Below are 17215 nucleotides of genomic sequence, written 5' to 3' on the forward strand. Positions count from 1 at the left end.
TGGAAGAAATTGAGTATTTTGCTCTGCTTAGTTTTGTTTAGTTTTACCTATGGTTTTATATGGCTTTATCAATTTCCATATGTGAACACTTCAAATTACACTCTTCCTTTTAAAAAAGTGAATCTGTGCTATAGAGTATTATAATATTATTCTAGTATTTTATATATATATATATATATATATATATATATATAAAATAGTATTGTAGTGTTTTATATATATATATATATATATATATATATATATATATATATATATATATATAAAATAGTATTCTGTGCCCCAGAGAGAAAAATATGTTTATATGGTATAAAAAACCAGAGAACACAGCAGGTCTGGGCAGTTCTGACCTTTGTTAAGTGTAGTGTAAGACTGAATAGTATTTAGCTTTTTCTGTTTTTCCGCTGCAGAATGGGAGAGCACACAGTGAAGTAGAGAAACTAAAATAGTTTGTTGGTATGCCTAGTCAATATATCTGCCTGGAAGATGACACCAGAGTTCCATGAAGCTGGTTTTCTAAAGAGTTGCTAAGGATGTGATGCTGTATAGGTATGTGCCATAGAGTAATTTGTCAGAACTATGTCTTCTTGACACCAAATGAATAGGACCAGTGAGAAGATTGGCTTAGTAGTAGTTAGGGTTTTAGGCAAGCTTTCTGCAAGATTCCTTTTATCTTCATATATCAATTAAAGCTGAAGTACTACAGCATTCCAGAGTGCAATACCTTCAGTCTTTCACAAAAGCACTGTTCTTTGTTGAAATTTTGGCTGTAACTGAGAGCTTATATTTTCTGAATTGACAGGGGCTAGTATTTAGCTAGCACTTTAGATTCGAGGAACTGGTTAATTTTTTTTCTAAACAGCCATCTGGAATGAGCTTATTTTTGCTTATTAAAAATACTTGTGAATTTTTGGCAGTGTGCCTTCATCTAAATTTTTATTCTTCAGATATAAAGTAGTGCATAACATGGAAGCTGTAGAATTAAAATAGTTTTTAGTGCTATTTTGAAATAATAATTTTCTTACAGAACTAATTAATGTGTTATGAAAATTTGATCAGCACATTAGTATCTCCTTACAAATTAAAACTTGTGTTTGTATTTTTAAAGAGTCAATAAAGAAAACCCCCAAAATTTTTAATTAACTATTCTGAGTTAAGGGTGACAGCTCTAGAGGTACTGGAGGAAGCCACTTCTACAGAGAGGCAATCTATCAGCTTTACCTTTTACTGCAGAAAATTGCTTCATTGCTTGGTTCTTGTAACTGATACACTGCCAGAAAGTTAGGTTGTGGTTGTTGCCTCTGTTTGTCCAGCAGGAGGAGTGCAATTACTGCTAGAAATAAAGGAGATGGTAATTAAATTGATTATGTTGTAGGATAGCACAAGAAAAATGTATTGTTCAAATAAAATCACCATATTAGTTCTTCTGCTAGCTTTGGTGATTTTCAGAGGTTAACTCAGGAATATTTTTAATTTTACATCTTCATGGAAAAAAAAAGTCAGGAAGCCTGTATCTTTTAGGAAGTAGTCAATCTTGCGAATAGTGAGATGAGAATACCAGACTGCTCATCACTACATAGTTGCTCTCTCCATGGCTGTGCTGGCACAGATTCTAGATACAGCTGGTGAACTTGCAAAAGTAAATGCTTTGGCAATGTATTTTACCTTATTTATAGAAGGCTTTTAATCTTTTAAGCAAAAGAAATTCTGCTGATACATTCTGTTTGCTAGAAATGTTGCTACAATAATTGTCATAGCCAAACGTCCTGACATACAAAAACCTACACTCCTTTGCTTTGGTTTAGTTTTATTTTGTTCCTGTTTCTGCAATTAAAATTCATTGTCTTTGACTTTGGAAAAGGATTTTTTTGCACTACTGTTGATATTATGCATTGACTAATATTAATTAAAATATGGAAATATGTATCATCCGAAGTCCATTTACACTGCAAAGAGAGACTAAAGGAAACTTTTTCTCTTAGGATCACAAAATTATCTACAGGATGGGAGAGTTTTTTAAAAAATGAAAACATCAAAATTTTTCTTCTCAGCATTCTGCAAAACCCAGAGCCCAACCCTGCTCTCCTACAGTGTAGTTGTAAGGACAGTACATGAACACTGAATTAAGTCCTTCCACTTTCTTCCTATAAAACCTTCAGTCTGTATTTTTCAGTTTTCTTTCTGGAAAGCCTGGCTTTCTTTTGTATTATACACTGTTTTTGTGTTAACCAAGTTGATAGACTGGCTTCATCAGCAGGCTGGGGCAGACATCCCAGACATCGCAGGCATGTACAACTAAGCACAGAGAAGCAGGCTATCATGTTTTACACAAAATATTGTTCCCCAGGAAAAAGGGGACCTCTTAATATATTTTCTTGTATATAAATTTTAATGTGTGTTGTATTTCAGTAAAAAATAAAGATTAATTTTTTCAGTCTTCCTTTGAAAATGAAAAATTATGAAGATAGTCTGTTCTGGAACAGATACAATAGTCCTGTGTTTTCTGCAAAAAGCTCTGTCCTCAGTACAGTGTGCTGCTTTAAAGGAATACTGGAAATCCTTGAAAACAGCACAATGATGCACAGAGCAGGGACTTGCTATATGTTTCTGAGGTTTTTTGGGGTTTTTTTTGTTATTGTTGTTAGGGTGCAAAGAGAGTTGAATTTGGAAACGGTGATCTTGTAATGGACTACGATCTAGAGCTGGACTCGTTGTTTTTGACTTCTCTCGTGTATGATAGCGTAAAGCTGTGGTAGCTGTTGGCCTAGTAAGTGGTAGCATTCATTGTAGGGGTCATCAATAGTGCTTGATGCTCACAAATGCAGACGAGGCATGTGTTCTCCTGTGGCGTTGAGGAAGTCTCTTGTTTATCTGTCACAAAGACTTGTTCCTGTAGAATGTTTTAATATCGCCTGTTGAGGTAAAGATACCAGATCTCATGGTTTATAGTCCATTTTTCAACATAATCCTACAGACCTACACATACTTTGTGCCAAGATTTGTACACATTTATATCCGTTTTTATGGGTAACTAAGAATCCTTGCAGTTTGACTGGATGGATAGAAATGTGAGCTAAATGGAATTTAGAAACCTTTAGAATAGGCAGCAGCTAAGCAGGAGTGCATATATATGTGGTGTAGGAAATGCTAATTAGAAAGGCAGTGGCAGCAACACATGTGAACTGAAGTTTTGACAGACCACTTAGGCTGTGGAGCTGACATAGATAAGAGTAGAAAGAGGCTATCTGAAGGAAAGCTCTCACATTACTAAGAATGTGCATTTAACATCTATGCCAACGCCGTATGTGACAGCCTGGCACAATGTAAAAGAAGCTGCAGTGGCACAAAGCCCTGTTGTGCCATGATAGCTAAGTCTTCATGTATTGATGATGTCAGCTAATCTGTGTGTATGCTTTCTGGCTCAGTCTGTATTATTGTTGTGTTAGCAAAAATAGCCTGCGTCCCGAACTCAAGAAATCACACTGTCTCAGTACTCTGCACTGAGACTGGTGAATACTAAGTGGTGTTTGATTAAGAGGATCTGTTCAAAACACATTGAAAGAGGGATTGGTTAATTATTGAGTAGTTTTGATTGATTATAGTTTTGATTGGTTTTCTCAACTGAAAATGTTCTTGTCAAAAAAACATTTTTGTTCTAAAAAGGAATATTAAAACCAAATTGCATTGAGCTTTCATGCAAAGCTGCAACATCCTAAATACATTATAATTCCTTATTATTAGTAAGTAATAATTATTAATTATAAATTATAATATATTAATTATAATTATTATTAATAATGTTTTAAAATGGCATTTAAAAATGGTCTTTTCTTCTGTTTTCAGAAGAAAACATTAATTATGTTAATGTTAAATATTTCTATTACAATTTAGAATTGTGTAAGCCATTTTATTATTGAAGTCTAATTGCCAAAACATTCAGTTACTGCATGTACTTTGGTTTTCTGTAGAAAAATGTTGTTCTGTCTGTGCAGATTTGAGGGCTCAGTATTGATTTCTAGTTCATAATTGCTTAGGAATTTATTTACTAGGGATGTGGAAAAAGAGAGAGGGCATATGGGAGGAATATTGACAGAGAATGCATGGATGTGACAAGGATAGACAAGGACGGATGGAACTGAGAATGTCGAGGGATATCAAGGACCACAAGAAGGGCATCTACAAGTACATCAGCAGCAAAGGAAAGATTAGGGAAAATGTGAGAATGCTGCTGAAATCAAATGGGTAACTTGGTGACAGGAGACACAGAGAGGGCAGAGTGAATTACTCATTTACCTCAGACTTCACTGCTGAGGCCATTCTTCAGGAATACCAAACCCTGGAGGCAAGAGAGAAAGGCTGGAGAAAGGAAGACTTGCCCTTGGCCATTGAGGGTTTGGTTAGAGATCGGCTAGGCAGACAAAGCCATAAATCCATGGGCCCTGATGGGAAGCATACACATGTGCTGAGGGAGCTGGCAGATGTTGTTGCTAAGCCCACTCTGCATCTTCTTAGAAAAATAATAGAGGAGAGGTGCCTGATGACCAGAGGAAAGCCAGTGTCACTCCCATCTTCAAAAAGGGCAACAAGGAGCACCCAGGAAACTGCTGGCCAGTCAGCCTCACCTCTATCCCTGGAAAGCTGATGGCACAGATCACTCTGGAGGCTGTGACCTCCAAGCATGTAAAAAAAAAGATTTGTGGGCAGTGGCTGATCCACCTGAAGGCTCTGCTGCCATTCCCTGGGACCTTGATCTGCTGGAGAGTTGGGCAGAGAGAAACCTAATGAGGCTCAACAAGGCCAAGTGTCAGGTCCTGCTCCTGGGGAGGAACAGCCCCAAGTGCCAGCACAGGCTGGGGCTGACCTCCCGCAGAGCAGCTCTGTGGAGAAGGACCTGGGACTCCTGGTGGATCACAAGTTGTCCATGAGCCATCAGTGGCCCTGTGGCCAGGAGGGCCAGTGGTATCCTGGGGTGCAGAGTGTGGCCAGCAGGTCGAGGGAGGTGACTCTCCCCATCTACTCAGCCCCAGTGAGGCCACACCTGGAGTGCTGTGTCCAGTTCTGGGCTCCTCAGCACAAGAGAGACAAGGAGCTGCTGGAGAGGGTCCAGTGGAGAGCCACAAGGATGGTCAGGGGTCTGGAGCTTCTCTCTTGTGAGGAGAGACTCTGGGAGCTGGGCCTGTTTGGTCTGGGGAAGACTGAGAGGGGATCTCATCAATGCATAGAAACATCCCAAAGGTGGGTGTCAGGAGGATGGTGCCAGATAACATTTTGGTGGTGCCCAGCAACTGGTTGAGGTGCAATGACCATAAACTAAAGCACAAGAAGTTCTACCTTAACAAGAGGCAGAATTTCTTTACACTGAGGGTGGCAGAGCACTGGAATAGCTGCCTGGGGAGGTTGAGGTCTCCCTCTCTGGAGACACTCAAAATCCACCTGGACACATTTCTGTATCACCTGCTCTAGGTGACCCTACTTTGGCAGGGGGATCTCCAGTAGTCCTTTTCAACCCTAATGATTCTGTGATACTCTGGATTGGGTTTGTTCATCTCAGAAAAGAGAAAGCTTCTGTTACCTTAGAGGATCCCACAAGAATGACAGAGATTCTGTTTATAGGAGCCTCTAGTGGCAGGACAAGGGGAGAACGGTCTCAAACTGACAAGAGTAGGTTTAGATTATGTATTAAGAAATTTTTTACTCAGGGCTAAGGGGTAACTGGAAGTTGACTAGGGAATTTATGGATGCCCCATCCCTGGAAGTGTTTAGGGCCAGATTTGATGGAGGTCTGAGCAACGTGCTGTAGTGAAAGATGTCCCTTCCACAGCAGGGAAGTTGGGACTAGGTGATCTTTAAGGTCCTTTCCAATGCATTTGTAGAATTGTTCTGTGATTCTATGATTCTGTGATCTTTAGTGTGCAAGGTCTGTCATTTTTTGTACCCCTAGTTTAATGTGGGTTAAAAGAATCAGATAAAAATGCAATTTCTCTTCTGTGTGCTAGGATTTTCTGTTGTCATGTGTTCTTTTTTTTTCATGCTAAAAATGATGTTCAAGAGATGTTCAAAAGATGTCTAAATTGAAGTTGCAGGGTGTGGTAATGGGGGAGTGTCATGCTAGATTAAGAATGTAACTTTCCTGTTGGCACTCTTCTCTTACATTTTACTGTATTCTGTGAACTTTTGCTTGAATACATCAAAACATTTCTAATATAATAAAACATACTGATGAAGATATGAAGAAGTATTTTACAGCTAGTAGAAGTTGTGAGAGTGCAACTGTTGTTGCTTTTCTTTAAAGCTTTCATTGGCTAATGGAAAGGGAAATAAAGAATAGTATAACTCCTTTTATTTTGAGTCGCTTTATCTTTGAATTAACTCATTAAATAAGTAAGAAAGTTTAAAAGAAATGGAAATTAATACATTTTCTACAGCAGCAAGAAAGGCCAGTATTAACAAGTGAGAAGACAGGGGACACGCCATTACAATTTTTCAGAAAAAAACTGTTGGCAATTTTTTTTGTTTCAGCTGCTTAACTAGTGATTTCTACTTGTTCATTAAATACTGAGTTTCTTCACAGATTTAGTAGGCAGTTTAAACTTTTTTTCCTAGGTCTATATTTTGAATCTTCATGGAAATTACTTAAAAGAAAAATCAGATTTTTGTTTTTGCTAAACATAATTTGCTTTAACTATTCTCTGTTTAATTAAAACACAGTATCCCTCATCCTCAAGTTCTAGTGGTTGAACATAAGCAGTGCTGGGGGGGTAGTTTGTTGTTGTTTTTTGTTATTGGTTGGCTGGGATTTTTGTTGGGTTTTTTGTTTGTTGTTTTGTTTGTTTTGTGTTTTTTCATTCAGTTCTCTTCTATATTCTGTTTGTAATTTAAAGTTTACTTGAAAGGTTGTAATACTTTCCTGCCATGATCTAGCTTTTCTAAGTGGAAAACCAAATGTGTACATTCAGAAGACAGTCTTCAGAACATAATTGTAACTTAAAAATAAGAGAATAGAGTCTGAACTCACAGCAAAGTGAATACAGTACTCACAATACACCTAATGTAACTGCTACGTAAAAATGTTCTCCTGTGATAAAAATAATGTCTTTGAAGACATTACATAACTGTCTGCAATGCTTTTTGTATTTTCTGCTGGATGAGAGCAGACTTTCCAGTGCAGCTGATCAAATACATTCATATTTCTGTGTGCCCTGAAGCATCTGTACTCTTCATCCTTATCCAAAGTGGCAATAATCCACTCAAGGCCAAAATTTAAAAGTTGGAGATAAGTTTATGTTGGATAACAGACAGCACTACAGTGAATACAATCCAGTACAGATACTTGGACTTTGTAGGTACAACCTTCAAGTTTTAATCTTGGAATATTATTTTATTTCAGAACAGGTGAGGCAAAAGTTCTGTGCCTGGTAGCCAAGGTATAAGAGTCTTAATAAATCAGACTATTTAACAGAGTAGTTTTCCTGTATTGTGTAGCTTGTGTGTAATAGTCTGGCACAGTTTGAGGTGGAAGATTCAGAAATAACTCATTTGAGCTTCATCTATTCCCAAAACCTTAACTACATGAAGGAGTTTTTTTTAACAGTCTGGCAAAATAAACCCCAACTGTTAATGTGTATAAAGAAAAGATTGTTGGTTTCTGCTTTGAAAACATAAATACATCAATAATGTACAAGGTAGCTCAAAATCCAATATTTGTCTTCAGCTTTAAGACTGAGAACACCTCTTACAACTCTTATCTAATATTTCTGTTTGGTTCAAAGACTAATTAATTTGTGACTGCTAAAGCCTCTCTCTTCTTTCTGTGTTGTTGTAGGATGTGTTTGTATTTAGACATGAACTTGCTCTCCTAAGAATATCTGCCTTCATGGGTCTAATAATACTAGGTGGAATAAGTCGACTCTTTTACGTTCAGCTAATGGGTATTTTCACTGTAAGTATCTAATTTTATAAGTATATTTTAGTTTTATTTTCAGAACAATTAGTCAAAGCATAAAAGCTGGTTGCATTTAAGGGAAGACTAGAAAAACACTTGGTTTGTCCAGCCTCTTGACACCAGTGAAATCTAAGAAGCTTTCTAACAAACAGTAATTCAAAAAATTCTAATAATTCCACCATGAAATCTGTTTCCTGATTTGTATTAGTAAAAAAAACTCATCCCTTGTCCTGGAGTTGCACAAGATATGTACAAGATATGCAGCTGATTTTTGTTTTTATTTTAAACTCTTGTGTATCCTGGTCAAAATTATGTGACAGTAAGGCTAACTGATAAATCAAATTTTGAGAATGCAGTGTCTTTGTTAAGTATTTTGATAAATATGCTTATGTTCATCTCTTTATTTGCTAAACTGCAGAATGTAATCATGTGCAGTTTATAGTCCAGATTAGTATTCTGCATTTAGATATACAGAAAAAAAAAATCCTCTCCATGGAAAAAATTTCCAGTTAAATGAATTTGGTAAGGTAATAAATAAGTACAAGAAACAAGCTTTTTTGGCATAACATTGTGTTCTGTACATTAGAAGTTAATAGCTGCCAGCAGATTCTTTAAAGTTATCTTGAGAATCCATACAAATGTTTAAAATATTGTTCAACGTGAGAGAGAGTACATTGGATATGTACATGTTGAAAGAGTCTATGATCTTGCCTGCTGAACCTTTTCTTTAAAGACAGTAATGTACAGGGTGGAAGCATCTTTGTTGCTACAACTGTTGGATATCTGCCTGAGATTTAATTTTGGAATTACAAAGGTTTACACTAACTTTTGTAGGTACATAATAGAAAACCTCCCAACTGAATTGTGTAATTCTTTTGTATGGAATAAAGGAAAAAAAAAATTACAGTGTGGTTTTTAATTATGTTAGATAAAGTAGTAATACTGCTTTTTGGTTTTACTGTATTACCTTTACATATTTACTGCCTTTCGATTTTCCTGTCATGGTAGTTATGCTGTCTATTATTATTACTGTTCTCCAGCTACTCTACCATGCTGCATGTTGCACTTAATCTCAATCCCCAAGTCAACAGATTTACCTTTGTGCACCATTACTGTGTGCCTGATTTCTGTTCCAGGGTCTTGCTGACAGGTTTTCTCTTCCCTGTTTAAATGTTGCCTTTATGTCTGCATCATCTAGAGCTGGGATTTTCCTAGACCACCACTATGGTGGCTATCTAGCTGAAGTGGTGAGTTCTGTGAGACAGAAGCAGAAACTTAGTGAGCCTAATTGCTCAGATACTGAAATATTAATGTCTTTTTAGTTTCTGTTAAATGGATATACATATGAGAAGAATCAGAAAACCCATCTGATCAGTACTGCACTAAACCACAGACAGGATATAGATGAAAACAGGGAACAGACCCTAAGTTTATCATTCTGTTCTGTGTGCTGCCAGCTGGACTTAATTTTAACAGTGACCATCAGCATCCATTCAGATACAATTACTGGATGTGAAATAAGACCTCTCAGACTGAACCTGTTTCTGTCAGATATACCTGAAACCTGGGCTGTTTTTGTTGTGACACAGGATACCAACTGTGCTGCCACTGCAACAGTCACAAAGTCCCAGTTGTAACTTCACTGTCCTGAGCCTTAACACTTTCAGGCTATTGCCGCCACTGCACTCCATAAACTTCTGCAAAGTGTTTTCTTTCTCTGTCAGTTGTATAGTATACTGTGAAGTACATCGTATTTACTTACAGAGTTGGCAGCTACACTGGAACGGGTGTGGGGTAATAGCATTTTTAAGTTCAGTTTTTCTGCTGAAATCATAATCACTGAGCTGCAGTATTCCTGGACACACTTTTCTGTTGTCTAAGCCAAACCTTGTGAAACAAACATACTGCAGTAATTGTGGATGTGGATGGTCTGTGAGAGGCAGGTGCTAAAAAGTACGGATGTTCATTAAGGTCTCTCACTGTGCACCCTACCTATCCCCCCAATAGCAAAGGGACTGTTGTCACATGGATATGTTTTTAGGCTTGATGCGGTTGGTGTGGAAGTAGAAATCCATTGCTGGTGTATCTCCAGTCATTGATTCATTCACACCATGTGGCTGCTGTTGCATTGACTCACTTAAGAATGTAGGTCATATAGTTCATCCCTCACTCAGGGCATTTCATACCAGCAGCACAATTGTCCTCTCCCTTTTCAATTCCTTTTTTTGTAAATACAGAATTAGCAAGAATACAGTAGTTTTGAGGAAATCTGCGTGACAACAACCAGTCACACTTCAAACAAAAAAAGTAAGTGTGTTTGATGCAGCTGTGCTTAGTCCACAAGTGATGTCAGAAACTCTTTCTGTACAAATGGTTTTTCGATTGCCAGCATTGTAGTGTGGAGACTTGCTTCCCTGCATAAGCACTCACAGCTTTGGCTAGCAGCTGGAAAAGGCAGAGGAGAAGGCAGCAGGTGAGTTAGTAGTTTCTTTGCAGGCTTCCAAAAGACATGCCTGTGGTGGTCAAGTAGGGAAACAACAAAACTGGTATACCCACCATTGAGCATATTGAGAGTGCAAGACTTTCAAGCCCTGTAGAAGCAATGAACCATGAACAGTAAGAAGCAGTGATGTTTCTGCTGTGTACTGTGCTGGAGTTACAGTTCAGCATCTAGCCTTCCTGTGCAAATTATGCAAATTGTGTCTGAAGTGAGTTCTATATTAAATATGGAATTAGTGTAAGGTATAGATCAAAACTTAATAGCAGAACACAATCATTTAAGTGTAATTGTGCAGACAAGGGCCTTGAAAGAAACTTATGATGCTTGGAGGCATGGATATGCACAGTTAAAGCATTCATGTCATATGAATTACTCCATAGCTATTATTGAAAGCATTAATTTCAATGATTGCTGAAGCTGCCTAGAGATGTGTGCAAGGGACAAGAGCATGGGGCCTTTGGACAGAAGCAAAGCAACTCTGGTGCTTGTATGGGCGAACAGGTAATACACTTCTTCGTAGTTCATGCTCTTGTGCCTCTTCTTACAGTTTAACATACCAAGATTAATTCCACAGCTCCTGGAAAAAAAAGCTATTTTTAAATAGTAGAGACAGTAAGTGTTGCAGCTCTGTGATCTAAACTTTGGTGGGTGCAAACTGTTGCTGAATGAGTCTAACAGGCTAAGATTCATTGCTATTTAACATTACTATTTACCTGTTATTTTAAGTGCTGTAAAAATTCTTGAAAGATAAACCTAAGATTTATCAAACTTTAACCCTTTTGTAACAAGACTTCCTGATTCTCCATAAGAAAACTTGCTTGACCATCATTACATAATTTCCCAGAAAGGAAGCCAATAGCTTTTTTTTTTTCCATCTTAGTAATATAAAGCCAGGGCCCTTTTTTTTGAGGAGTATTGGACATGCTTTTTAAAAAAATTCAGATTCTTGGTTTATATTTTTAATTTTTACTTACAGAGGTTTATCCTTTTGCCACAGCACCCAGATAGATAAAGTTTAATATGTAGAAAAAATTTGCATTTGTGATGTTTGTGTACATTTTTAGAAGCTGAGTTACATGCTACTAGAGTTGAGCAAAGGGCTAGATTGGCAAACCATAAGAATGAGCAGAAGTTTTTCATAGGTTTTCATAGGATTGGCATTTTCTCCTCTTTGATGTATTTTTTCAGAAGTCATAAAATGTCTGAATGCTTAATGGAAAGAATACATTTGATATCTTCCATCATATTTTGTAGAATGGGGTAGTAGCTAAAAAAAGCAGAGCAGCACATTATGAAGCGCAGGTGAAGTATTCTGCCATGTGTGCTGGCACTTTGCAAAATTCAGATTTTTTGCACAGTTGACTGATCTCTGCCTGTCATTGCGTAATTGTCATTGGTTATAACGGTAGATAATAGATAACTTTTTTAAAAGGTCTTTAGGAAAAATATGTATGTATTCTGCATATGTCTGTATTCTGCTGTTACCCTGCTTCATGTGTGGTCTGTAGATATCAAGGTGCTTGGAAAAAATGTGCTCTCCAGTAAAAATGAAAAGTTTTTTGAGTTGTATACTAAAATTTGTCTCTTATTGGTGGAATGTTCTTGAGGCTATAGTGCTTGATAAAGTGATTAATAGACTAAGTAACCTACCACACAGTAATTTCTCTGAGTACATGTGCTGCTCCTGTGATTGTGGTATCACTGTTAGGGTATCATTAGCAGAAGGCTATTCATAACTCATTTGGAGGTCCAGGAAGCCAAAGAGCAAAGGAGGTGACTTCCTACAATGAGAGGAGAGCAGCTGGTTGGCAAAAACTGTCCTTAGAGGAACTTTTGACATGAATTGTTCCAATGAAGAGGGGAGCAGCTGAGGTGGCCTCTGTGTACAGGATTAGTGCTTTCTCCCTAGAAACTAGCATATGTGAAACACACTTCTATCAGAAGGGGCACATGGCTCTTTTCATCCTCCTTCCCCAGTTGCTTTCCCTGAGCTTTATATGCCTCTAATTTTGTTATCATCCTGAATGTTGATACTTCTCCTAGTATGTACTTTACATGACTCTTGGGGAAGTTTTATTTGGATACTTTGGAAACAGAAGTTTTCTCCAATTCATAAGCCTCTGAAATAGGTAGAAATTTAAAATCCTAATTTAGGAACTCTAGGACTCTTAAAAAGATACTCCACTTAAAATCTCATCAACTATTAGTATTCTTACTTAAAGTATTCAAGTTTTTAGAGAACTGGATGGAAAAAATTGGTTCCACACATGAATTAAACACTGTCAGAGGCTATTTCCAAAATGATCATGCATTTATGTTGAAGGCCTGCCTCCCTCTAGTGCTTGTTACTTGCTTTATCATTTGTCATTTCTTGTAGCACAATTTTGAATTTTATATTCCTTAATGGGAAATTTTGTATTTATATTCCTTAACTGGAGACCGTGTTCTTATATTCTCAGGCAGCATGAGTTTTAAATGACATTTGGAAAGTAGAAGCAAACTTTTAAGTAAAACAAAGAAAAACACACCAGAAAGAATTTTGGGAGTTGCACCTTACAAGGGTGCAACTCTTTTGATCTCTTACTGAAAGTAGCAATTTTAAAGATTATTGTTACTCTTGACTTCAGACCTCCTTTAGCTGCTTGTACTCCACAAGTAGTATTTGGCCAAGATCAGTATATTGATCTGAATCTCTACAGGGTAAGAGGGTAGGTCCAGTATAGACACTTTATGAAGGTAGAGATATGGTTTTGTTGGTGGTTTGTCCTAAGTAGTAAAAGTATGATTTGTGGGTAAATTATCACTTTGTCCACTTCAGAAAGTTTTAAAATCTTATTTTGGGGAGTGGGTGGGGAAATATAGACAGTCTGTCTTGTGCAACAGTTGTGTGCACCTGTTAATGACCTTGTATTGAAGTGACAAAACCAAATTTTATCTAGAATACAGTATTTTGTGCTTAAGCTAGAAGAAAATATTGAGAATGATGTATCTGTGTTACTAACTTTTATTTCCATTTCCTTTTTTTTTCATTTAGTTATATGAAATAATAAAATTTGTTGGGAAGCTAAGTCAAATAGTACCCAGAAACTTGATTGCTTTTGCAAGACATGCTTTCTTGACATTTTTTTTAAGAATTTTTCTCTCATTTTTATATGTAACAGGTACCTGTTTTCAAAAAAAACCCCACATAATTAGCCTATTTATCCATTTATTCATAGGAAAAGGCATAAATTCACCTAGGAAAAAAAGTCTCTTTTATGAATGCCTGATTGTTTCTGATGTATGGTATAGAAGGTTGAAGGTCCAGAGCTCTTTTAAAAAGAGCACTTTGATTCAGTCTTTTTAAAAAGGGTGGAATGGCCAGGATGCTCATGTGTATATTAGTAGAAGACTGGCCCTGGCTTTTTTATTTCTCTAACTCATATTCCATTTTATTTTTAAGAAATTATTTCTCTATGTCTTTCATATTAAGAGTTAATTGATGACAAAACACATTTTTTCTATTCATACTGTAGGATTCTTCTATTGCTTATGTTATAGTAATTTGCATTACTATAGAACATGTAAAAAATGGCACGGCATGCTGTTTTTTACATAATGGCTTTTCTGATTATTTTTATTATCTAGTGAGTTTTTAAATTGCACCAGACACGGCTAAGAAGTGCTGAGTTTGTTGACTGTTTTTTGAAAGCTGGTACCTTTTGCATATATGAGATTTTCTTCCTCTCAAGATCTGCGGTGTTCTTTATTTTGTTGGCTGCCACCTGTCTGAAGCAATCAGCCGCTTCTTTCTCTTTCTCTGTACAAAAGGAAAATCCAGTCTTCCCATGGATGGTGGAAGGTAACAGGATAATCAGTTCAACAGTGATCCTCTGATGTCATTGTGGGAGCCCTGTAAAAGCAGATTATCTGTGACCCAGATAAAATAATTAGAAATTACTTGGACACTTACAAATAACCGATCTACTAATCTCATTTCCAAAGTTAAAAAAGGCCTGTCTCTCAACGTAACAGTACCAGATGTTTCAGTTAAACAGCATCCTTTGCAGACTAATCTGAACCCTAATTTTAAAGGATTACCTTTGATTGTTTTTATCTCAAACACTAAACAGTGTTTTCATTTTTCCATATGTTCTAACAAACTATTTCTATAGAAGAAAATAAATTTTCTTAATTCTTTCACTATGGTCCATTAAATATGATTTAATGTGATTTATGCTAGTATTGCAGAGAAGAACTTTGCATTGAAATAATTTAGTAATTAACTTGTTTCTCTGAGGCAGAACTATTTAATGGATAGGCTTTTATAAATTTAATAGATACCATGTGGCCTTTGTGCAAGGTAGTGGATGTATTATCACAAACTAAGTGGACAGTGACTTTATTAATTTAATTAATGCTACCAGGGTTTCCTGTTAATTAACTGTTTGAATGCGGTACAATGATATGCCAGTATCCTGTTGCATCAGTACTTTCTGGATATGGAAAAGAGAAATTTCCCTTTATTTTCTTTAGGAACGATAGGAGGAAAAAGAGTGTTCCCTGTCTGGTGCACGATACAGTGCCTACCACATACATTTTTCCCTTTAGAAACTTTTAAAATGTTGATATTTTTTTTTTATTGTTGCAGTGTTTCTCCTTTTCACCCTAAATTAGCAAGGATATTTTACGAGGTAATTTTTCAACCTTTTTACAAAGATTGAGTTTTAAAATAATGAAAATATAGCTGCAGTTATTCTGTTAGTAAAACCAAGAGCTTTTTAATTCTTTGCATATTTTATAGTATTAATCCATTGCTGATTTATTGTACAGAGTGACAAGTGATCTAGTTCTGCTGAAATGCTTTTTGTCTTTAATAATAAGTAACTTGTAATTAAAAATATTTGCAATCATATCTTTAATCAGATAATCTATTAAATTCTATTTTGATTAGTGAGTACTAAGGGCTTTTCCTGTTTTTTCAAACATGGCAGAAGTGTAATCAAGGAACTATTAATCCTCGTAATTAAGTTCAGCATATTAAAAATTAGGATTGGTAAGGGAAATTAGGATTTCCAGGCAATTGTATTCTTTATGTGGCTACAATATAGTGTAAGATATAAAGTAATTACAGAGGGAAAGCAGAGTATATATAAACTACAACCCCAAAGAGTAATTGGAAATTACTAACAGAAAATAACTTAATGTTAACATTATCTCTCTTCCTCTTCCTCGTTATTCTTCTCCCTTCCCCTTTTCCTGTCTTTACCTTTAATCCACCTATAGCTAGATCTCCTATTAGAAGACTGCATGAAATTCTATCAATTATATTGTCAGGAATTAGTAATGTCCTGGTCTTTGAATACAATTTTGTTAACTGTGTAAATTCTTTTGTATCTTTACCTTATTTCCCTCAAATAGGTTTGCAATTTGTTTAGCGTTTTTAATGAATGTGTTCTGACATCTTTAAATAATTATTTACCATAAAAATAAAACACTAGTTTGTTTTAAAACCCCCCCTATTTTATGAGGCATTTAAAATGTAGGAATAAATGGAACTGTAAGATACTCTAGGAAGCAGAAGTTCTCATCTCTTATATTTGGGTCACTACATGGTCTTATGTAAATATGAATTTTTTATTGAAGTTAATAATTTAAAATATTTTAAGGAAAAAGTGCAAGTTAGAAAATGCAATCAGATTTTATATTGTACAAGGAGTATAAAATATAATGGAATATCATGTCAAAATTATCCCTGGTTCATCACTCAAAAAAGGGAGTTCTTTTACTAACCTGTTTTTCTAGGAGTAAAGGTAGTACCTTTAACCACTTGAAGATAAATAACTATGAAAATAATATTTGAGTGTTTCTGGGGCTGAGTACATTTTGTTTGCATGTTGCTTGTCAGATTTAGACATCAGACCGTTAAGATGACTTCTGTGGGGAAGACAACATCTAGCTTTCTTATGTATTTTTCCCTTATATTTTTGTCTTAAGGTATTTGTAAGGATCAATAAACATGTTTTGTCATATATCTTGTCATGCACCTATCTGCACCAAACATGCCATGGATTTGGAATAGCCTGAAGTTAAGAGATCTGCTTATATTGCCTCTGTTGTAAATGGTTTATTTACATTGAGTCATTATCTGCTATCCCATAAATAAATTGGAAATCTATTTAACTGAATTAATCAGAGCATAAAGTGCAGGACTATTCCCTAGAAGTAACAGTGTAGCTTTATTTTTCATTTAGCACATGAGTCTGATATGGGAGTTTAAACTTAAAATGGAACTAATAATTTTCAGCTGAACATAATTATAATCGATAAACTTAACCATCATATCTAAAATCTAGATTAAGAAAATACATATATACATTATATATACATATATTAAAGTCTAGGTTAAGAAAACAATGCTAAAAAGTGGCCAAAGTAAACCTAATATGTATTTAGTGCCAAAAAAGAGAAAATTTAAAAAATATGATATATTCTTTCTATGTTTAATATTTTATATTCTTGAGTTTCTCACCTGTCACTTGCATGAGCAGCATGAAAGGATGTTAGATAGAAGACCAAAAAACCCCCTTTATATAAAGGTTGTGTTGTCTTGAACTTTCAGATAAAAGCAGAAGCTGCAAATCCAGGAAGGCTTGCAAGTTTTGTTTTCTGTTTTTCTGCTTCATCATACTTTTCTGCTGATTAACCTCTACTGAACATTCGAAAATACTAAAAGCATGCATAATGCTTGCATTCTACTACTGCAAATATTTAATAGAGCTGTAATGGTTGCA

The 17215-nt window shown here is 35.9% G+C and overlaps 1 protein-coding gene across 3 annotated transcripts in view; it reads left to right on the forward strand.

The window, feature by feature from the left end:
• ZDHHC21 (zDHHC palmitoyltransferase 21) overlaps positions 1–17215 on the forward strand; it is a 39549-nt gene that overhangs the window by 16608 nt on the left and 5726 nt on the right. For all 3 annotated transcript variants that reach the window (XM_088054602.1, XM_005522670.3, XM_088054601.1), the window contains one exon: positions 7823–7939. In XM_088054602.1, coding sequence (XP_087910728.1) covers positions 7823–7939 — 117 coding nt within the window. The remainder of the gene's footprint in view (positions 1–7822; positions 7940–17215) is intronic.

This window comes from Pseudopodoces humilis, chromosome 4 (assembly GCF_049639895.1).
Source record: "Pseudopodoces humilis isolate 2021_Gansu_Grassland_sample_001 chromosome 4, ASM4963989v1, whole genome shotgun sequence".
Classification (NCBI taxonomy): Eukaryota; Metazoa; Chordata; class Aves; order Passeriformes; family Paridae; genus Pseudopodoces; species Pseudopodoces humilis.